The 22,476-nt window shown below is 44.9% G+C and overlaps 2 protein-coding genes across 6 annotated transcripts in view; both read right to left on the reverse strand.

Moving 5' to 3' along the window:
* Nucleotides 1-459: 459 nt before the first annotated feature.
* On the reverse strand, nt 460-3,321 carry Fbxl22 (F-box and leucine rich repeat protein 22). The gene is made up of 2 exons (XM_050126164.1): nt 2,901-3,321; nt 460-872 (listed from the first exon to the last, which is right to left on the reverse strand). The coding sequence occupies exons 1-2, from the start codon at nt 3,233-3,235 to the stop codon at nt 482-484; spliced, it is 726 nt and encodes a 241-aa protein (XP_049982121.1). The 5' UTR covers nt 3,236-3,321; the 3' UTR covers nt 460-481.
* A 1,423-nt stretch (nt 3,322-4,744) lies between these two features.
* Nucleotides 4,745-22,476, reverse strand: part of Usp3 (ubiquitin specific peptidase 3) — a 72,977-nt gene continuing 55,245 nt past the window's right edge. For all 5 annotated transcript variants that reach the window (XM_050126116.1, XM_050126137.1, XM_050126147.1 and 2 more), the window contains 7 exons: nt 17,724-17,870; nt 14,994-15,100; nt 14,786-14,866; nt 8,967-9,085; nt 8,608-8,721; nt 8,442-8,509; nt 4,745-6,978 (listed from right to left, as the gene is read on the reverse strand). In XM_050126116.1, the coding sequence (XP_049982073.1) occupies nt 6,813-6,978; nt 8,442-8,509; nt 8,608-8,721; nt 8,967-9,085; nt 14,786-14,866; nt 14,994-15,100; nt 17,724-17,870 (802 nt within the window). In that variant the 3' untranslated portion in view covers nt 4,745-6,812. The remainder of the gene's footprint in view (nt 6,979-8,441; nt 8,510-8,607; nt 8,722-8,966; nt 9,086-14,785; nt 14,867-14,993; nt 15,101-17,723; nt 17,871-22,476) is intronic.

A 22,476-nucleotide genomic window follows, 5' to 3' on the forward strand; every position in this document is an offset into this window, starting at 1 on the left:
TCCATTTACCCTGCTTTGTCCGCCCCTATCTAGGCCCTGACCATAGGGACCGGACAAGTAAAGTGAGATTGTCCTCAAGTTCAGGCCCACGGCCAGAAATTTAGGAAATGAAAGTCTCGTTCTTTAGTTTTTCTGTTTTGTTTTTCCCATCACTAATAATGGTTCCATATCCAAGCACTTAACCAGGGCTACTACTTTTATCTTTAAATGTTGGCTTTTTAAAAAGTGATGCATTTTTCCCTTGTAAGAACCGTAGGAGAACTAATTGGTAACTATCAGTCATGCAGTGATAGGGGCGAGTTTTCTAGAATGGCTTGTGCATCCTGCTTCGGTGTGGGCATACGCGGCTAGGGAGGCACCAGGCTCGGGTTCTTTCTCCCGCCGTTCAGCGGCTGCTCGCCAGCCTAGTGTGCAGCTCAGCCGCTGGGTAGGGAGGGACCTATAAAAAGAAGCACCGAGTGCTTTACAAACGTCCGCTCATTTAATCGCGCGCGCGTCCTCCACAGGAACTCGGGTGAGGTAGGCACCGTCCCCCAGGTGCGGCCGGGAAAAGCGAGGCGGCGCACCCGTGAGCGCGCGGCGGCTGGTCGGGGATCATGGCCGCGCTGTGCTCCGCGCTCAGGGTCAGGCTCGGGCAGGCGGCGCGCAGGCGAAGCAGGCCAGCGGCGCTCACGTTGCGGCAGAAGTCCACGTGCAGAGTCTGCAGCGAGCGCCCGTGCGCGGCCACGGCCGCCAGAGTGCGGTTGGTAACGCGCGCGCAGTTCTCGAGGCGCAGCTTGCGCAGGCGCGGGCAGCTGAGCAACAGGCGAGTCAGACAGTCGTCGGTGACGTGGCCGCAGCCCGAAAGCGTGAGGGACGCCAGGTTGGGGCACCTGCGGGGAAAGCGCGGTGACATGGGGCCGAGGTGCAGCAGGACCCGGAGTCCTACCCTGGAGACGTAGGACTGCGGCCAGGGTCTGCTGGAGGCGGTATCTTGAGTCTCTGGGGCTGGAAGCCGTGCGCGGTGGGGACTCTGGGGGCTGAGGAGTCTCCGGGAGTAATGGCTAACGACTAAAAAGCCACAGTGTTGTGTCTAGCCTTCAGCTCGGTTGCCTGGAACCTCAGGCAGCTGGAGCCAGGCCCTGAAGTTGAGACACTCCCGAGGACTTATTTGTGTGGCCGACAATCACTGAACCAAAGTTTGCTTCTGGGTGGTAGGTGTGGGGGGGCAGTGTGTACCCTGCGCTTGTGAGGACTGAGGTCTGAGTGAGCAGAGCCCCACTGCAGGCAGACCATACCCACTTTCCTGGAGACCAGGAGGGTCATCCTGCTTCCTCCCTGGCAGAGCCTCCCTCCAGTGGACCCTGCTGTCAAGGAGCGGAAGAATCTGGACCGGAGGACCAGGTTCCTTCCCACACCATCCTCCCATAGCACCTGTCAGCTCACCCCCTCATGCCTGGGAAGATAAAAGTAACTTCAAACACCCTGGGCGTGGCACCCTCAAAGTCCATTCGCCTTCAGCACTAATCACCCCTGCATGCTACCCCAGTTTTGGAGATGGAGAGAGTGGCTCGGGTGACTTGACAGGTAGATACTTTGGGCCAGATACTGTTGTTAAGGTGCATTTAATACCTCTGCAAATTGCCTGATTGAGAATAACTAAGGCAGGAGATGACTTTCAGCCCATCTGACTTCACCCTTCTCCGGTGGACTGGGTATTGCTTTGCCACTTCACCCTCTTACCTGTGACATAAGAGAATTCTCTCATTTTGCAGAAAAAAAAAGGTTTGCGGTGAGATTAAAGTTTATGCACTTGGTCTGGGGTCAGTTGCACGGTATCAGAAGGGGAAACCCAGCTCCCTTTGCACCTTCTCTGACACCGGGGACCAGTGCTCGGCAGATCCTGTGAAGTCAAATTTTGCTGGTTTGGAGGATTAAACTGGTTACCTTCCAGCGAGAGTGAACCAAGTTGGGGTTGTGATACTACTTCCCTTTTCGGCCATCACCCTGCAGTCTGGTTTTTTGTGAAACCTATCAAATTGGCCTGGCCTAGTCTAGTCAGAGCTAAGCCCAAACCCAACTTGAGGAAAAGAACACAGGAGAGGCAGGCCACTGCAATTATTTCCTGTGCCTGTGCTGAGGCCAGCCAACAGTGGCTATTAACCTTGTATGGCAGCAGCTGGCTAGCAGGGAGTGCTTTCCCTTCAACTGCTGGCAAAGCCATGTTGGCCAGAGCTGCCTACACAGGAAAGTGTGACCAACCCATTTGGTGGCCCTGCCTGTGCAAGGGATGGGGTCAGGGGTGTCAAAAGATCAATTAGGGAATGTTTGCAAGGCATGAGTTGCTTCATCTCAAATTCAAATTTAACCGGGTGATATATATTTGCTAAAAATCTGGTGGCTCCATAGTGGGTACTATGTCTTGGAGCATCGCTTTTGCCCCTCTGACAACTGAAACACTTTCCCTGGGTACTGTGCAAGACGTGTGTTCCTCAGACACTCACCGCTACTCTGCAACAGGCTTTAGCCCAGCTCACCTGAGCACTTGGCTCTCCTTATCAGCAATTCTCAGGCCGTGGGGGGCTGCTTGGGCCAAATGAGAGGCCTGGCTCCACAGATGCCTCTAGAGTCTTTTCCCAGGGCTTGACCTTAAAATTCCAGGCTCAGCTGGACCCAACCAACCCTTCATGGCTGCCAGTGAGACAGCTGCTCCAAGGACAGGCCAGCTGAACCTCAGCTCCTCTGCCTTAGCAGCAGCTTCAGGAGCTGAGACTGAGAGGGAGCTGATTTTACCCAGCTCTTGGGCACTGGTTGTCTGCCTTAGACTGAGTCAGAGCCACACTGCTCTTGGAATGTGTGCTTCCCTGTCCCCCTGAAGCCAAGGCCAGCAAGGCCACACTGCAAGGGGCGAGGTGGCCTACCTGTCGCACACCTGCAGGAGGAACTCGTTAACCAGGCTGTCATGCTGGCTGCAGATGCTCCTCTGGAAGGCACTCTTGAGCCAGTCCTCAATGCTGCACACCTGCACGCGGCTGGAGTGCCAACAGATGGACAGGCTGCGCAGTGCAGGGCCCAGCCGGAAGTTGTCCTTCTTGAGCTCTGCGAGGGAATGGAAGTGCAGCAGGGGCCAGAGGGTGGGGTCCTCAAACACATCTCGGAGCTGGGAGCAGGTCCTGGAGAGGTTCTTTCTGCTGTCCTTGTCCAGGAAGGAGAAGAGGCACAGCAGGCACTCCCGATTGAGCTGGGTTATGTGCATGGTGAGCGGCTGCTTCACGTGAGTGTGCCCGCCCGGCAAGGGTCTGACCTGCCTCCTGCTTCCTCTGAGATCAGGACTGGTGGACATATATGGTTGAGGAATGGTGTTTATTTTTGGCCAACAACTGGTGCTGAGGCTCGGGGTGGGGAGGGCGGGTGTCAGGATCCAGACTTACGCACAGCCATCTGTGGTCCGGCTTATGTTCAGAGGGCCTGAAAGTCCTGGCAGAAGAGCAGCTCACTGAAGTTTAAGTTTCCTTAAAAGGTTTTTTTCCCCTCTGAGCTGACAGTCCTGTTGAGCACAGGGCTCTTGGCTTTTCAAGGTGTTTTCATTGGAGGTGATTGGTCACAACAGCCCTTCCAGGCTTTCTTTCAGTCTTTCTCTGGCAAGATGGTTAACTGTCAGACCTCAGAGTGTGTCTGTGTGGCTCCTCTGTTTGCTCTTGCTCTGAAGAGGCCAGTAGAATCCACTGAGCTAAGGGAGGCGACACATTCTGAGCTGTGAGTGGAAGCCCAGAGTCATATTTCTTTTCTGTTACTTAAGCTCAGGAGATCGATGGCTTCCAGGCAAGGCGGGGCTATCTTCTGATCCCAGTGCCCTTTCTGCGCAACGGCTTTTCTTGGCCCAAAGGCCTCTATTTTTACCCTAACCTGTTTTCTAGAAGATTGAGCTGGAATGTTCTCTATATGGGCCTGCAAATGTGTGCCTACATCTGCATGGTTTCATTATCTGTCCCAGAAGGTATTTCCCAAAATGTGAGGATGGACAGAGGCAACTTTTTCAGTTTCTATTTTTGAATACTTAATTGTAAATGACTTGCAGTAAACTGCAAGTTTGGTGGGTTTAGACGCAAGCACGCCCAGCGGCCCTGCCTCGGAGGAGCGTGTAGTGTGGCTGCACAGCTGAGGACAGGCGCTGCTGTGCTCAGAGCTGGAACTAGCCAAGTTGCTCTTAACACCACGAGAAACAAGACAGCAGCGGCTTTCCCTAAAAAGACTGTACAGAACCCTGTATGGCCACCCACCTTTCCTCCTGCCCATGTAGGCTACAGGACGACCCCTGCTGCCTGCTGCTGCCACCGCTTAGCTCCACTGGAAACAACCCAGGAGTAACACAGGAAAGAGGAGGTTTCCACCTAACAGCCCAGATGCTGAGGCGGGACCAGGATGGGATTTCGGTGAGAACAGCGATCTCCTCCAGGCATCATAAGAACTACTAGTTTTAATGCACATGATCTTGGCAAGCCACCATTCACCTGTGGATACTGCCCAGCGGTGAGTCAGACACGTGGACTCATGCTCTGGCTCTGGAAACAGTTCTTACCTGAGCCTTCCCAGAGCTTGATCAAGAGGGGACTTCAAGCAGTAGGAGGGACATGAGAGAGCTCAAGGGACCAGGAGGTAACAACAGGTGACCGGTTATGTATATTAAACCAAAGAAAGGGAAGTTTGGCTTTAAGGGATAACATTGAGTAGGTTCCACAGGTGAGACACACGACACTCAACCAGGGCCAGCACATGTGACTGGTTTAATTGATCATCTGTCGTCACTACACACTGAGTAGAATACAGTGGATAAGCATAGGTTTCTCCACCATGGAGAGAGACTTGTGTTGCCACAAACTGTTTCTATCCCCACCTGAGTGGGAGGACTTGGAGTTTCCTGTTCCCAGGGGCTGATGGGACAGGGTATGTGTGAGGTCCTGCCTCAGCATAAACTCTGAGCAGAAAGCTGCATGCAGGCTGGAATGCATGGTACAGGGAAAGCCGTAAACAGCACAGAACGATGAGCTTGTCTAACAGGTGTGATAAGGCTACACAGACTTAAAATACAGGCACATTTACATCATGGATGCTCAGATGCACAATGCAAATGGGTGCAGTTCATGGCGCCACTCAGACATTGTTACTTAAGTAAAATCAAGCAATAAAAAAAAAAAAACTACAAAAATTCCCAGAGATGATGCATTCCCCTTGTATGCCAACAAAACAGTCCAATCTGCCACTGCGTTCCACCTGGGATGACAGCAGCTGCTCCGCCTGAGTCTTGGCCCATTGAGAGGCCAAGACACAAATGCCATTGTTCAGAGTCTAGAGTCTCCCTTCTAGGGAGAAGGGTCTGGATCTGCACGAGCTTGTTCAAGGTCAGATGAGACTCAGTCAGGCTTAGCTGTATCACCTGCATCTGTGGGTCAAACCAGCAGGACAGAGATAACTGCACGTGCCTCTACCTCATGGAACTCAGCACAGCTCCATGGCTTCTCACGGAAACACAATGCCACTTTTTTGTCAGTGTTGTGCAAGAGAACCCATGCCCTGTAGAAAAGGCACTGGGACCATGACTGCTGTGACTGAGGAATGTGGCCATTGTCCTGATGGGTTCACGTTAGGTCTGTATTGAAGTGCTGATCCAGTATGTCATTTCTGCTCGGAGGGAATGCAGGATTTATCCGGCTGACAGTAAAGCAGAACTGGGCTGTGTGTGCTCCATCAGCTTCACAGTAGCCAAGGAAAGCTACCAAACTCTTCTCTAAATAGAAAAATAAGATTGCTAAAAAGTCTGCATGAAGTACATTTTGTCCCTTTCGGAGAGGACCATGGAACAAGCTGTGTTGGAGCTCTATACTCTTGACTTGCAGGCTGCATTACCTCCATCCCCAAATCCAATCACTGGCCTCCAGCACTTGCCATTAGCTGCCTTCTTTAAATGGGCCAAATTTCAATTTGGGTTGAATCCAAATAGTGCTTCTACCTATTTTTGTGAACAGTAATTTTTTTTTAAGCTACTGAATTCAAGAATAGAAGCTATTTCTTGTTCAGAGACAAAAAAACCCTTTCACCTGGCTCTGCCCTCAGGCTAATGCTGACTCCCTTGTGTCTGGAAGGTGCCACAGCAGCACCTGACGGCAGGTGACTATCCACTCTGGACGGCAACCTCACCTCTGCTGGGCAAACAGAACCGCTTCATGGAATTGTACCTCTACCACGAAGCCGAGTCAGTGTTCCTGGCCAGTCTGCTCAAAGAAAATACTAATAGGACAGAAACAAGAAATCAAGTGATTCTGGGACTTCATCATGGATGCAAAGAACGGACAGGTTTATTTAACGCTGAGAAACAGCAGCCCAGAGACACAGGCAGTAGGTACCGCCTACAGTCAGAAGGAATTCCTGAGCAGTCACCGTGAGACCGTGGCCACAGGTCCTGCGCACACGATCCTGACTGCTATGAAAGGCAGCAAGTGGGGTGGCTCCCAGAATGTGAGGACAGAGCACATGTGCCTTGGTGAGAACTGAAAACGTTAATATAAAAAGTCAAACAGAACTAAGTCCTGGAAACTACATAGAAAACTTGAGTTATTACAACTAAAGCAGCCAATCAAGATGCCTGCTGAGGTTTTCTGGTAGAACAACAACAAAAATTAGTTGGTGCCCATATTGAGTAAGTCACTACCACTGACCAAACTAAACCCCAAACTGGAAACTGAGAAAGTGCATAACGAAATTAACTCTTGGATCAAGTATTTATGGAAAATTGGAAATGTTTGTCCGGTACAATTGAACTGTGGTCAGAGGAAGTATTAAAGTTTGTCTGATCCAGCTCTGGCCTGACGCTCCACGTAGAAGAGAATGTAGGCCTTCGCCTTCCCAACGGTCTCCTCGTCAGCCATGGTCACAGTACTGTCATTGAAATGGAACCAGCGGCCTTCATGAGTTGCATAGGCTGTGTAATGTCCAGAACCAACCCTGTAAAGAAAAGGCAACAGATAAAGGAAACTACACAGTGAGACCCAGTCTCAATAATAAGAAATTACAGAAATCACTAATAGCTCTTTACAACCGTGCAGTATCAGAGGTTAATAAGGGCAGTAATCAAGGAATGAATCCTGGAGACCTCTGGTTTGACATGGTCAGGTGAGTTCTTGTGTTTACCTCCATCTAAGCCCACAGACAAAGAATATACTGACGCTGAGAACCAAAGAGCACATCAAAACTGACCAAAAATGAGTTTCTAGACTGCACAGCAGAAGGCACTGCGGCAGTGTGGAAACGAGAGCTGCAGACAGCCTCGTAAGTGTGCATGGAAGGCTCTGGAAAACATGCAGACCTGATGAAAACCGGGAAGTCAGTGTGCTGTGACATCTCCCCTATGACACGGTCACAAAGGGCTCTGCCAGGTGAGAAGAGCACCTGAGGACTGACAGCTGCCACAGAGACCCCTGGCAGAGTCTGGTTTCCCCACATACGGAGAAAGACACAGCTCTAGAGATGAGAACAAAAAGGGAAGCATGAGACACACCCCGGGATCCCTGCACAAGGTCAGAGAACACAAAACCCAAGGCTAACAGTGTCAGGAAGACACTGCAACCATAAAACAAGGACAGGACAAAAGTACAACTGGCAAATACAAAACATGTGACTGCAGACTGGCAGTGCAGGCCGGGGTAGAGGATCACAGAGGGATTCCAGGAACAAAAATACTTCCATTAGTAAAGACACTACAAGTGTCCCTGTTACCTACTAATTCAGAATCCACCTGATTTTCTTATATCTAAGAGAGGCCTACCAACTTAGACGCAACAGGATGCTTATAGAATGCGGTGGGACTCAGGCTCCCCAGTCCCCACTGACAGATCAGTAGGGGAGTGTCCACACATAGAGGGAAAGGGTTTGTGATATGGGTGATGGCTTGCCCAAATACACTGATCCAAGTTTGAAGGCAAAGTAACTATTCTTTATCAAATTAGAAATCAGAAAGGTAAACCAAGCTTCCAGCACAGAGAAAAGGGGAAAAAAAAACTTATGCTGGGTGGTTGTGGTGCACTCCTTTAATCCCAACACTTGGGAGGCAGAGGCAGGCGGATCTCTGAGTTTGAGACCAGCCTGGTCTACAAGAGCTAGTTCCAGGGCAGGCTCCAAAGCTACAGAGAAACCCTGTCTTGGAGGGGGGCGGGGGGAAGACCTTATTCTACAAAACTAAAAATCAATCTTTAAATTAGATGACATGGTTACTTAAATTTGAACTAGCATAAGGAGCCAGTTTTCTCCCAATTCTGCCTTCATGCCTCACAGCTTCTTCTCAGGAGTGCTCCACAGTGGACACTTCATCCAGTTAGTGATTCCGCACCCACTTTTAGGGAGTGCAGGGACACTCAGTGAGGCCATCCTGCGTGGCTTCTAAAGACTCCTCCACGGAGCTGACAACTTACCCAGAGCCATGGTGCACCACCACAGCAGCGAGGTCATACAGGCAACTCTCCGGGCCACTATTCTCCGGCTACAGAACAAAGCAGAAGACACCAGGAGCTGAGTTAGCAGCAGTTGTCAAGGACAGCCCAGTGCCTGCTGTGAAGAATTCTCTCCCGGCTGCCTTACCTCTAGTAGGTAGCACTTCATGTCCAGGCCTCTCAGCGGGAATTCTACATACGTATCAACTTTGTTTCTTAAATACGCTGTCCAGTGGAACCTTTTCAAGTGCAAGCACAGCACCTGGTGACAGATCAGGACAGACTGAGGACCCCGGGCTCGCCTTTCAGACTGCCCAGGTGTATCAGATGCCCAGTTTTCCTTCTGACCCCGATACTGCTCTCTTAGAGTGCACCTTATAAATGACCAGGTTTCAGCTCTGACTGCAAACCTCACAGACCAGCCCAGAACTGCTGACAGCTAATAATCTAACTCTCCTCCCAGGCATCTTCTCCATAAATGCACCCTAAGTGAAATACATCACTGACCTTGGGAAGTTTCTGAATCCAAAACTTTTTTGTGGACTTTTGTTTCTTTTTGCACTTGTGGCACATATACAACTCTGTCTCGTCAAGTTCCTCTAGGTCGGTGAAGCTTCGGAGACAATCTGCAATCAGTGTTTTTGACAGCGTATTAAAATGAGGTGACTTTAAGAGCAGCAGTGCAGCGTGTGGAAAGACTAACTTGAAGCAAAAGGACCCAAGTTTCCAGCTCATGGTTTTCAGCTATATAACTTTAAAAATCAGCCATCCCTGGGAACAAACTCGAGACCAGAAACTTTTGCTGGGAAGAAAGACCATGTTCAAAATACTTAGCTTTACACTTTGCAGAGTTCATCTGTAAATCCTAATAAAGATGGAGTCCTAATGCCAGGCGATGGTAGCGCATGCCTTTAATCCCAGCACTCGGGAGGCAGAGGCAGGCTGATCTCTGTGAGTTCGAGACCAGTCTGGTCTACAGAGCTAGTTCCAGGACAGGCTCCAAAGCCACAGAGAAACCCTGTCTCGAAAAACAAAAAAAAAAGATGGAGTCCTAGTGAAATCAACACTTCAACAGCTATTTCCTCTCAGTGTGTGTCCCAAGCACACAGAATCAGATTTAAATCAAACGTTCCGATCTTAAAGCTACTCTACATCCCTATCATTCAGAGCCCCTAGATAAGGCATTAAAAGGTTTTAATTGTTTAATCTGGGGTTGGTAAACTATGGTCCTAAGCTAGATCATTCCAGCCACCTGGCTCTGTTTGCATGTGGTCTGGCTGCTTTTATACTGCAAGAGCAGATGCAAGGCCTCTGTGCTCAGTGGGCCTGTGCAGGGAACTTTCTGGACTCCTGCTGGAGTTAGCAACTTAGAAATCTGCAGAAGATACATGCTACTTAGTGCAAAAATACAATGTCTGTATACCCAATTCTCAGGGCAAGAAATTGACTCTGTCTTGTAGGGAGAAGCCAGAGTCTGTGTACACAGCATCTGGTAGAGCCATGGGGTAGATACCTGTGCAGCTGTGGGCCACCACCAGGCCAGATATTTCCTCGATCTGTCTGTGACCCCTGGCTGTGGTGTTAGTTTCTTTGCTTGTCTCTGTATTATAGACTGTATTCTTCTTCTCGTTTTTGTTGTTGTTGGGTTTGTGTTTTTTTTTTTTTTTTTTGGTTTTTCAAGACAGGGCTTCTCTGTAGCTTTGGAACCTATCCTGGAAACTAGCTCTTGATCTCACAGAGATTCGCCTGCCTATGCCTCCTGAGTGCTGGAATTAAAGGTGTGTGCCACCACCACCCAGCTTAGACTGTATTCTTAAAATACTGGATTAGTTTGGTAAAATGGGTAGCAAGCAGAAATCTAGATGGGCAAGGGAAGGCAATGACGTCACTATTCTCAAAAGTTAAAGGTCAGAATCATCCTTGGTCTCTAATGCCAGTAAGAGCCCCTTTGGAAAAACTGGACAGGGCAAAGTCTAGAAAGAACCTAGGGGTATGGCCTGTATTTGATGGGCCACTGAGTGGTGAGGCCTATGCATCCGTGACTATGCTTTTTTTCCAAGATCCCAATACCTTCTAGACATATCTAGGCTCCCTCTCAACTTCCTCCTTTTAAACCTTCCTCGGCTTGATCCCCTCCTACTATCCCAGTGATCCTCAGGGAAGACATACTGTTTCAGCTTTACCCTTCCTAGAGCAAGCCTCCCAGAAATAACACCTGAGTATGAATGCTAGGAACCCCATGGCAGGAGGAGAGAACAAATTCCTCCAAGTTGTCCTCTGATCTCCACACATACATAAATGTAATACACATTTGTGTCAGGACAATAGGATTGGTAACTCGAGGGAAGGACTTCACTGACAGAAGACTCCCAGGCATAAAATACAAATTCATTTGAAAGGAGAGGACTTGAATAGAGTCTCTGTGTAATAAAATTCAACATGGCTCTAGTCATCTAGAAAGTGCATTTAACTGATGAAAGCGGTTTAAAAGGGGGAAGTGATCATTTTGAGTTGACAATTTTATTCAGTGAGAAGACTTTAGTTTCATTCTTCTGTTATCTTCTGTATATGGATACAATTTTGCCATTATCAAAAAGGCTGTCTCTTATATTCTAAATTTTTTGCATCTTTGTCAAAAAGTAGTTAGCTGTATCAACATGGACTAACTTCTTAAGTTCTTCCACTTGTCTTTATATGTCAGCCATAGACCTTTTTATTACTATTCAGCCTTTGGTACTGTGACCATTTCTAACGTGTTGAGAATTTATCAAATGCTTTCTCTACATTTTTGTGATGACTGCAGGGATATTGTCCTTCATTTTGTTACTATTGTGTATCACATTTATTGGTTTGAGTATGCTGATCCGTCCTTGCGTCCCTAGGATGACTCCCACTTGGTTATGGCGTGGCTTTTTTATATTACAGAAACTTTGGTATTCCGGCTCCTTTATACTGTCTCAGGTTAGATACCGAGTGACGGCTTACAGAAAGAGCTAGGCGCAATTTCTTCTGTCTCTATTTGCTGTAGCTAACACACACTAACTGGACAGGTCAGTGGTCACTGGGGTAGATGCACTTCTTTCCTCCCCTAGCTCCTCACTCTTTACTAACACATCACTGTTGGCGTGTGCTCATTTTCAAGTGTGAGTAGGAACATGGAATCATGTATCTGTGTCTAGCTTATTCACTTAACATGACATCTTGTGGTTCCACCCATTTCCCTGTAAAGGATAGGACCTACCAGGCCAGTGCAGTGGTGTCTATAGAGATGGAGACAATCAAGTAGGTGTGGACCTTCATTTACTGTCTCAAGCCCATTACTGATCTGTTTATACTTTGTTTTTTGGCTAAATTTTAGTAAGTTTTCTGTGTTCAGGAATTTACCCATGTCTTGTATAGCTCTTCAAAATCTGAAAGAATGGCACATAATTTCTTCGTATTTTTATGGTATCCATTCTCTGGTTTTATTTGGGTCTTCACTTCCTTGGTTCATCTCTTTATAGGTTTGTCAGCTTTTTTTATCCTTTCAAAAAGCCATCTGATCTTTTACACATTCTTAGTGGTTTCAGTTTTATTTCTGATTTGACCTTTATTCTGTCCGTTTTATGCATGTATTTGTTGCATAGACTCAGTATTACTTCTGATGTGTTGTCATTGGTTTTGATGTTTTCTCTATCTTCAAGGTCATTTAAGAGTAAGTTGTTTCCCTTGTATAGTCTCCTTTCTTAATTTACAGTTTCACTCTGGTGAGACAGGGTCTCACCCACATAGCCCAGGCAGGCCTCAGTGAATGTGAAAGTTTCCTGACTTTCCTTGCTGGGATTACAGGCATGGGCCACCACACTGAGACTTGTACTTCTGGCCTAGTACCTGATCTTTCTCAGAGAATGCTGAATGAACATGAATGTGTACTCTGCAGCTGCAGCAAACATTCTGTAAATGCTCATCTGCTTCAGAGTATGGCTCCACTCAGAGTTCCCATCAGTCTGAGGTTCCAAGTATCATTATCCTGGAGTATATTCTCCCTTTAGAAATAATATTTGCCTTAAATATTTGGTGGTTTCATCTGAGGTAATCAACTGTTAATCTATTCCGTAAGATATAAGGACGTATGTCTTTTTCAACTCTTTCTTTAGATCTACATGCATCTTTACCAGTGAAGTGTATTACTTGTAGGCAACGAAGTTAGAACTTGAAAAATGCTACATTGCAAAGTCAGCAAAAGTTCATATTCGTCATAAAGGAGGTTACAAAGCTGTCCCCATTTCAACCATGTTTTGTAGTTGTACTTTGTGGGGTTTTTGGTTCTGTTTCTTTCATAGTATACACATGAATTCATCTTCCTGGGTATTTAAGCACTAAGAGCCATTTAGAAAAAGAGTTAAGTTACATTGGCAGTGGCAGTTTAAACCTCTAAGTGAAGCACCATGGCTTCAGGAAAATTGGGACATTCTAACTAGAGAAATTACTGAGGGGGATAGATTGGAGAATGAGCAAGTGTTTGAATGGATTCTTAAAAACAGTGATGTGATATGTTTGTGAGTTAATTAGATTTTTAGATCTACTTTGTATGTTGTCTCTGGACTAACTTGACCCATTTCCATTTAAAATTACTACTGACAGGTAAATTTCCTTCAGTCATTGGTGGTTTTCTGCTTGTTTTTTGTCTTTTTGTTTCATCTTTCTCTTTTTAATTTGGTAGTTGTCTGTCATGCAAATGTGAGTTCATGATGTTTTTCATGATTCAGCTAACATACTGTTGTTGGAATACAATTCTGACTCCATTTTGGTCTATTAGCTTCTGCTGTGAGAACTACTGTAAAGCTGAAGTGTTCCCTTCGTGACTTTCTCCTGCTGGCTTCAGAAGTATTTTGTACTTCTAACATGTTCACTAGAACACACCTTTGGTATGGTATTTTTTTCTGCTGAACTTGGCTGTTCTAAGCTTCTAGTACATGTGGGAGTCTAGTGTCTCTTTGGAGACTTGAAAAGTTCTGAGTACCTTTCACCTTCCCTTTGCTCGCTGGAAGCCCTCTTTACGGAGTTTTAACACATGTTCACTGCCGAGTGCCCTTCAAGTCTCGCACACTTTCTTGTACAGTGTTCACCCACAGGTCAAGCATGGGTGCCAGAGTGTGTGGCTTTGTCTGCAGTTCTGGAACTCCAGGACATGGCTGACTACTGTTCTGATCCGAGGGACAACTGTGGGTTACACAGCTTTCTAGCTGAGGTCCTAAAACTAAGGTCAGAGCTTCTCTGGTTCCTACATGATAAATTCAAGTGATACCAGGCTGTGTTCTGGGTCTCAGGCTGGAACTTCTCCTGTTTTCAGTAATAACACTGGGGTTTGGGCACCAGCAGGTGTAAGTGGGACTCAGAAGAGCTGCTGCCTACTCTCTGAGGGATGGTGGCCTGGCAGTGGCTGCTGAGCAGCCTGGATTCTAGGGTGGCAGTGAGTTGCTCCTGTGGTCTGCTGCAGAGGGGCTGCTGGCACTTTCCTGCCTACCCTCTGCCCTTGCAGTGGAGGGCCTGCAAGGACTGCTGAAGTGCTACAGTTTGCTTTGTCCTCGTCTGCTGCCTTTCTGACTCTTGATGACCATTTCTAGAGTTCTCCTGCCCCCTCACACATCCTTCCTCAAAATACACTTTTTCTACTGACTGTGGGGACACGTGGCCTTCAATCTCAGCCCTTGTAAGACCAGCCAGGGCTGCAGTTTCCTTATGTACCCAATATACAAGGCGCTTCTATATAGCCATCTGGATCTTGTCGCCGTAATTATCAACTAGGTCTTTTTGTTTGATTACTTGATACTCATTAAGAAAAAAATTAGTTCAAAAATCTCCCACAGTAGATGGTCTTGCCCATTAAAAGCCAGCTTTGAGACTTACCTAGATATTGTTTCCGTTGTTTTTGAAACTGTTGTTGTAACTGACTAAACTCGAGCTAGTATTCTTCCCTTTGTTTGTAGATAAGTGTGGGATAAGCTAAATTCTGTTTCATTTGACTATAAAAAGTCAACATTAAAAAGATAAAGAGGTGGCCAGGTGTGGTGGTGCACACCTTTAATCCAGCACTTGGAAGGCAGGTCAATCCCTGTTGAGTTTGAGGCCAGCCTAGTGTACTGAGCAAGTTCCAGAACAGATGGGGCTACACAGAGAAGGAAGGGGGGGGGGGGAAGAAAGATAAAAAGTAAGAGAAACCTAAGTATTTTACCCTTCACTGACATACCATGTGTTCTAAGTACAACATGGTGTGAACTGCATACAGATAAAAGGCTGCAGCAACTGTGAGCTCTAACAGAAAAGCAACATTAAAATGCCCTTACCTCGTAATGAGCAAACCGGCCCACTTTCCTGGTTCTTAGAGCGCTTGCTTCTGAATTGACTTGGAATATCTAAGGAGAGATCTTAAAAGAAGAGAACTCAAGCTGTTAAAGACATTTGACTTCACTACAGATTTACTAAAAAAAATAAAAAAAAAATCAAAAAACCCACCAAACCACGGCACCACATACTCTGGCCAGTATCCCTTACCTAGGAATGGATCAAACTTCCTTGACTCTGTCCCACAGATGAGGCAGTTGACCTCATTCTGGAGAATTCCTCCAAATATTGCTGTGACAACAGTTGAGGCTCCATTTCTAAAGAAACACCACATGGAAAACAGCTCATAAAATCATTCTTTGAATTTTTAAAGCATTAACACTGGGCAAACAAATCTCATGTATATGGGATGAAATGATGACTTCACCATCAGAATACACCCATAAGTGCTGCCTTATGTTTTAATCTTTCACTTTCCAAAGGCTTTGCTGAGGATACAGAATGCTTCAAACTACTTGATGGCATATCCTCAGCCTCAGGAGTAAAGGCATTAGTACAGCTTGAGGGACGCCACCAGCAAGGAAAGGTGCTGTGTACCAGTGCCCCCTTGTAAAACAGCACAGCAATTTCATACAAGAGTGTAAGTAAAAACACACCACCTTATCAACAAGGAGAAACTAAGCAACCTAATGCTGTGATGGTTACAGCACAACAGGAGGAGCACCTGATTCACGCCTAACTGCATACCTAGCGTTCACCATTATTTTATCAGCAAAACATCAGGCAGCACCTACCCATGCTGGTATTTTTTCCCAGTTTCAGACCCACCATGGGCTCAGGTGGAAAGGGCACCTGGAGTAGCAAGTGTCCTGAATGTGGGCTCCATTCTGAGCACCTGTTAGTGAAGTGAGCGCTCAGAGCTGCCTGTTTAATGCTGTTCCTGCTTTGCAGACCAGGATGCTGAGACTGGGTCAGGACCCAGCTTAGGCCATGCAGTTATTCTCCACACTAAGCCCTTTATTTAACCAAGACGCCATCAGTGGATATTGAGGTGGCTCAGTGTCTGTTCTCATTAATAGTACTGTAACGGCCAAGGGTCAATCTTCACACCTTTAATTCCAGCACTCATGAGACAGGGGCAGGCAGGTCTCCAAGTGTTCAAAACCAACCTGATCTACATAGCAAGTACAATGACTGTACAGAGACCGTCTGTAGTAATAATAATATTACAAATACTTGTTTCTGAGCCCAGAAAGTACCACTTTGCCCATAGCAACCAGTTTCTCTTACACTGAACAGAACTTTCTGCACCACACCAAGTAAACCTACTGCCATGATGTAGACAAAAACCTACCCAAGCAACTTCTCTGCTACATGCAGAAGAAATGGATTTTAAAAGCCTGAAGGGACATTAGGAACTACAGGACATTAAACCGTTTCAGGATTTCCATTTATACTTGTGTCATAACCAAAGAACACACAAATTCTATGGAAAATGAAGGGCTGCAATTGACCCTTGCACATCAATGCACATATGCAAAGTTGCCTTTATATAAAATGGACACCGCTTCATTAAAAAGCAGTGCATTAACACTCACTGCCCATAATCATTTCCTGGGAGAAATCCAGTTTCAGCCTTCTGACCGGCATGTGTTAAGATTAATAATTCCCAGGGTGCTTTCTGCTCTGTTGTATTAGCACTAACGACTGTCAGGGCATTTCTATCTCAGCACCACCCACTCCCAGCTTCAAGAAGCGCTTTTAGCAAGTATCCCTAGGTCTTGAAACCTCTCCTCCCATGGACTGAAGGAAAGAAAGGGAAAGCTTTAGTAGTTGATTATTTTTCTTCTAACTTGCAATTACTATTCTTTAAATAGACTAATACTAAAATTGGTTCTGAACTATACAATGCAATTCCACTGGAAGACCCAGAGTTTCTAAGCTACTGAGGATACATACACTCTCATTTCATACAAATTATCTTTGATAGAGCCTATTTCATTATATATATATATATATATATATGTTGTAATATACAACTTTTTATTTAACATTATTTTTAACTTGGTGCTAGAAGAACAAACAGCTTAACTGGATCTTAGAGCTTCCCTTTCTATAGTGTGCTGACTGGAACTTCAGGGTCCTGGAGGAACCTGGCAATTCATCCCAGTCTGTTTTCTTTGACGTTGCAGGATTTGAGGGTGAGCGCCAACCACCAGAAAGTACCAGTCACCCCCACTTCCCCACTTCTTTCTTTATGTAGGAGAGGGATTTATAAGACATCTTCCCACAGAAAGAATCCTAAACAGAGTACAAACAACTGAAAAGGGCTGAGCACAGTGCAGGACTCAGAAAGCAGGTACACTCTGTAAGTTTCAGACTAATTAGGGCTACACAGTAGACAGCCCTTTCTTTAAAAAAAATGCAAATGCCTAGAATCCAGACTGAAATAATACTTTCCTTCTCAGCAAAATAACTGTTCTGTTTCAGGCTGTTAATATAAAGGAAACAAGACAAAAGGTTTTGTTAATAGTAAGGGACAAGAAAAGTTCTGCGAATTTACAAATTTCTCAGTTTCATTAAAGAAAAAAATGCTTTTAGCTAACATTACTGTGTGTGCATGGGAAAGAACCTAACTACTAACTCAGCCTGGAATTGGACTCATAATGATTATCCTTTCTCATAATCCAATGTTCTAGGATTACAGATCTGGGTCCCTGATCTCAAGAGTATTACACGTTTACATTATTCAGTTTATCTGGTTGAAAATCTTTTAAATACTAATTAAATCTCACCAAAAATAATGAGAACCACAGCAAGACGTAAGTATAAATGCTTACTTAAATGAAAATGTAAAAGCACATAGCATGCACGCGCGCACATACACACACTAGCAGGCATCTCTGAGGGTTCTGAGAGCAAAAGTAAACTGAGTCTTACATGCAGCATTTGTTATTTGCAGACAGAGCAGAATTCTCCTGTAGAATTGCTGATCGGGAAACACCATTGAAGCCACCCTGAAGTTCCAAGTGTAGGTGATCCAAAAGGTAGCGCATGAATTCGTGGGCGTCTTGCTGCTGATAACCCCTTGAAGTAAACAAAAAAGAGTGTGTGGGAGGCCCCCCATCAAACATGAATGACTGCATCCCCATGCTCACAAGCATGCCTCCGATCCCCACCTCTGCCTCACCAGTTCCACACGTGACACAGATGCCTCTGAATTTCAAACAGTTAGAGCTAAATGGGGCTGTAGTGATTTCCACTGACCTCTCCACTTCAGCATAAATTAAGGAACTAATTAGGGGAGGGATGGTATGAGACTCACCTCAAGTCCTACAAGAGACAACACACAAATTCTCGCCTCTTAAATGGACCCACCCTCCACGGGTTCTCTCCAGAAAGGACCTAAATCTTTAACTTAATCTAACCTGAAAGCCATGACTAAGTTTCACTAAAGAAGAAATTTAGAATACTTATATAGTTTTAAAACTCTTCAATCCAAGAACTAAAGTTATCTGGGCCTGGTAGGGAGAAAGCTCGTCAGTCTCTGCAAGCGTGAGGGCCTGAGTGCAGTCCCCAGAACCATGGGAGAGACAGCATTTCACAACACGGGGGGCGGATAAGAACCCCCTAGGGCTCCCTGGCCAGGTCAACCAGTCTAGCTCAAGCAGGCTGTCTCATCTCAAATAGAAAAAGGAAGGAAGGAGGAAGTTAATTTTTAAAAAGTTTAAATTTTTAAACTAATTTTAAAAATTAATTTAAAAAAGAAATACCAAGCTGGAAGATGGCGACACATGCCTTTAATCCCAGTATGCAGAAGGCAGAGGCAAGGTGGATTCTCTGTAAGTGTGAGGCCAGCCTGGACTACAGAGAGAGTTCCAGGACAGAAACCCTGTCTCAAAAAACAAAGAACAACAACAACAAAAAAGACCAGATATCAACCCTGGTCTCCACAAGTGTGTACACACAAAATGAGTTCAAGATATGTAATATTCTCTAACTTCCATCTTTTGGGCTAGAAGACTATGTTCTTTTAAAATACATTGACTCACTGAACACAACTATGCACCACCCTAAACTTGAATACACATAGCAACATGTTCTTACATTACTTCTTATGTTGTATTTGGGAGAGGAGACTTCATGGAATTCTTACACTAATCCACTAATCCAGGTCAATGACTAGTGAACAACAATGAAGAGATCCAAAAACAAACAAAACAATGATATATAAAATGTGTTGTATTCTATACACTTTTCACAGCTAAGGTCTCCTTAAATGGCGAATCTGTTCTGGTGACGTTAGAGAGTCCCTGAGACCAGTTCTCTTTCGGTCATAGTTCCCCGTAAGCTATGCTGTTGCCCTGTCCTAGAAAGTACAAACTAAGGCGGTCTTCCTAATTAACGGAACTTCAAAATCAGAAGTCACTGTATTCACTGTAGCTTGCCTTAAACATAAAACATAAAATTAGCAACTATCAACATATGTTCAAATACTTCTAAAGTTAGTATAATTCAAACTGTCAGTTAGCTAGGAGGTAGAAGTGTTCGCTTTGATCCCAGCACTCAGAAGGCATAAGCAGGAGGGTCTCTGTAAATTCAAGGTTAGTGTGGTCTACAGTCCCAAGAAAACCAGGGCTATACAGAAACCCTGTTTCAAAAAACAAAAATCAAACCATCAAGTATATATCCAAAGCTGGTAGTTCATCTACATAAAAGGACGGGCTTTAAACTAGTTCAACACAACATCCACTTGTTTTTGACTGAAAGGTAAGATCAGTATTATCTGCAAGTCTACAAAAATTTCACTCTTCTCAAAATAATTTAAATTACTTTTTTTCCTAAAATATACATTCCAAGTCAATACCTTACAATAATTTCTGTTTTCACCAGGTGAACACATATTCCTTTACAAAACAATCTGCCTGGTGTGTGTTAAGGAATTCCCAATTATACTATGATTCTCTAATACCCTAAACATTCTCCTCAACTTATATGAGCTCACAATCAACTGTTCTGGAAAGGTAAATTGAGAGTTTCTGTTTAAAATTTTGAAATTTAGCAAAATCAAAATCATTGCTTTTTTTTCTGATCCTGAATTTTAAAATGCATTTACACTACATCCCTTAAGAAATACATGGATAAACCCAGCACTGGGAGGTAGAGGCAGGGAGACCTCAAGCTCAAGGACAGCCTATTCTACATAGTGAATTCCAGGACAGTCAGGGTCACATAGTGATACCCTGTCTTAAATAAATGAAAAAAAGAAAGTAAAAATTAAAAAAAGAAATATGGCTGGGTGGTAATGGTGTATACATTTAATCCAAGCACTCGGGAGACAAAGGCAGATCTCTGAGGTTGAGGCCAGCCTGGTCTACAGAGCAAATTCCAGGACACCCAGGGCTACACAGAGAGACCCTGTCCCAGAAAAGTAAAAGTAAGTAAAAAGATTTATTTTATTCCGTGTATATGAATGGTCACATGTATGTCTGGGCACCAAGTGAAATGTCTGGTGCCCACTAAAGTCGGAAGTAGCTGATGAATCCCCTGGAACTGAACTTACCAGCTGTGTGAGCCACCATGTAGGTGCTGCGAATAAAAGCCAGATCCTCTGCAGGAACAAGTGTTCTTAACCAATGAGCATTCTCAAGTACTCAAGAATTAATTTTATTTTAACGACTTTCAGATAAGTCAATGAGTCTGTTAAGTAGTATTATTTAGCATCTTATTTTCTCGGTTGTTTCCCAGTTATACAATCCAGGCTTCAAAATCCTCTTTAGCTAATTAGATTTCTCTTGCTTTGTAACTGGGTAAATGACATGCACTAAGAAAGAAACAGGTTATAAAGACCCAAATTTAGTCTCTGTGACAGACCAGGATTAAAAGACTAAAGAAAATAACAGAGGTTTCCATAGTAATGAGGTTCTTTACAATTGTTAGACCTAAGAGTATCCTCTTCCTTGATGCATTCCGAAAGATTAACAGAAAACCTGTCAAAATGATGTGAGAAGGGGCTGGAGAGATGGCTCAGAGGTTAAGAGCATTGCCTGCTCTTCCAAAGGTCCTGAGTTCAATTGCCAGCAACCATTTGTAATGGGATCTGGTGCCCTCTTCTGGCCTTCAGGCATACACACTGACAGAATATTGTATACATAATAAATAAATAAATAGATAAATAAATAAAAAAATGATGTGAGAAATCACACTGCAAATACTGGCAACTCCTAAAGGACCTAGAAGTGTCCTGAGACACACTGATGGGAGCACAGCACCAGGGACAAAGGAGCAACAACTTGTGACACATGAAGACACACATCTTAAAGACAAATCACTGTTCTGATAGGTCATCTCTGGGGTGCCCAGTCAGGTATGAGAGTAAACATTCTGAATAATGTGTTACTATATATTGGCACTGCCTAAACAATCTACAATAATGAGGAGTCAGAGGATAAGAGCAGCCAGGTGTGGTGTGCTGGGCACTTGCAATCCTGAGGCAGGTGGATCACTAAATCCAGACCTGCTGAGAAAATTGAGTATGACCTCATCTCACAGGAAACTGAGGCAGGAGGTTCAGGGCAACCTAATGAGACCCTGTCTCAAACTAAAAAGACTGAGGATCGAGCACTTGCTTATGTGCAGGGCCCTAGGTTCAATCTCCAATACCACGCGTGCACACCGGAGTAAGACAGCTGTGTGCGGTGGTGCACACCTCTAATCCCAGCACTCAGGAAGCGGAGGCAGGAGGAGGATTTCTCTGAGCTCAAGGCTAACATGGTCTACAAGTCTGTTCCAGGACAACCAGGGCTACATGGAGAAACCTTGTCCAGAAAAAAACAAAAAAGAAAGAGTTAAGGCATGCCTCCGCAAAGTCAATTAGTCTAGGATAAACAGCCTCTAAAATATCTAAAACATATTAAACAGCCTCTAAAATATCTAAAACATATTAAGAGTTTTCTTTTTCTCTGGGTATGGGGGATGGAACAAAGTCTTACTGTGTGTAGCCCACCTCAAACCTGCAATCCTGACTCAGTCCTGAGAGCAAGGATGCAGATGTGTCCCATTAACAGCTCTTGACTGAGTGACTTATGCTGTTTGCATATCTGGTAGAATTTTAAGTTCTATTCATATTTAAAGTATTTCAACATTCATAAAAGAATTATAAGTTATCCTTTTGGCCAAAACACTTGCAAAACTGAAATATATTAAGCTATCTTTTGCCCAGTGTTGGCACGGTCTTATAAAACATGAAAACAATAGAAATGAATGTTTACAACAAATACAGACATATGTATGTAACAGCACACTTCCTACCAGAAGAACTAATGCTGCTTAAAAAAAAGAACACAGTATTTTAAAGTCTTCTTTCACAAATTTATCTCAAGAGATTAAAAATTATAAATGATCTTTTATACTGTCCAGAAACCTAAAAATCACTAACATATAAGGTAAAATCATTCTTCTGTGGTAATATTTGTTTGTGCTCTAACAAATAAAGCTCGCCTGAAGATCAGAGTGCAGAGTTAAGCCACACCAGTTAGCCATAGAGGCCAGGCAGTGGTGGCACACACCTTTAATCACAGCACTGGGGAGGCAGAGACAAATAACTCTCTGTGAGCTCAAGGCCATACTGGGCTACACAAAACTGATCCAGTGTAAAAGAGAAACAGAGCCAAGTGGTGGTGATTCACACCTT

This window comes from Alexandromys fortis, unplaced genomic scaffold (assembly GCF_014885135.2).
Source record: "Alexandromys fortis isolate MF-2015 unplaced genomic scaffold, M_Fortis_MF-2015_v1.1 scaffold_22, whole genome shotgun sequence".
In the NCBI taxonomy this organism is placed as follows: Eukaryota; Metazoa; Chordata; class Mammalia; order Rodentia; family Cricetidae; genus Alexandromys; species Alexandromys fortis.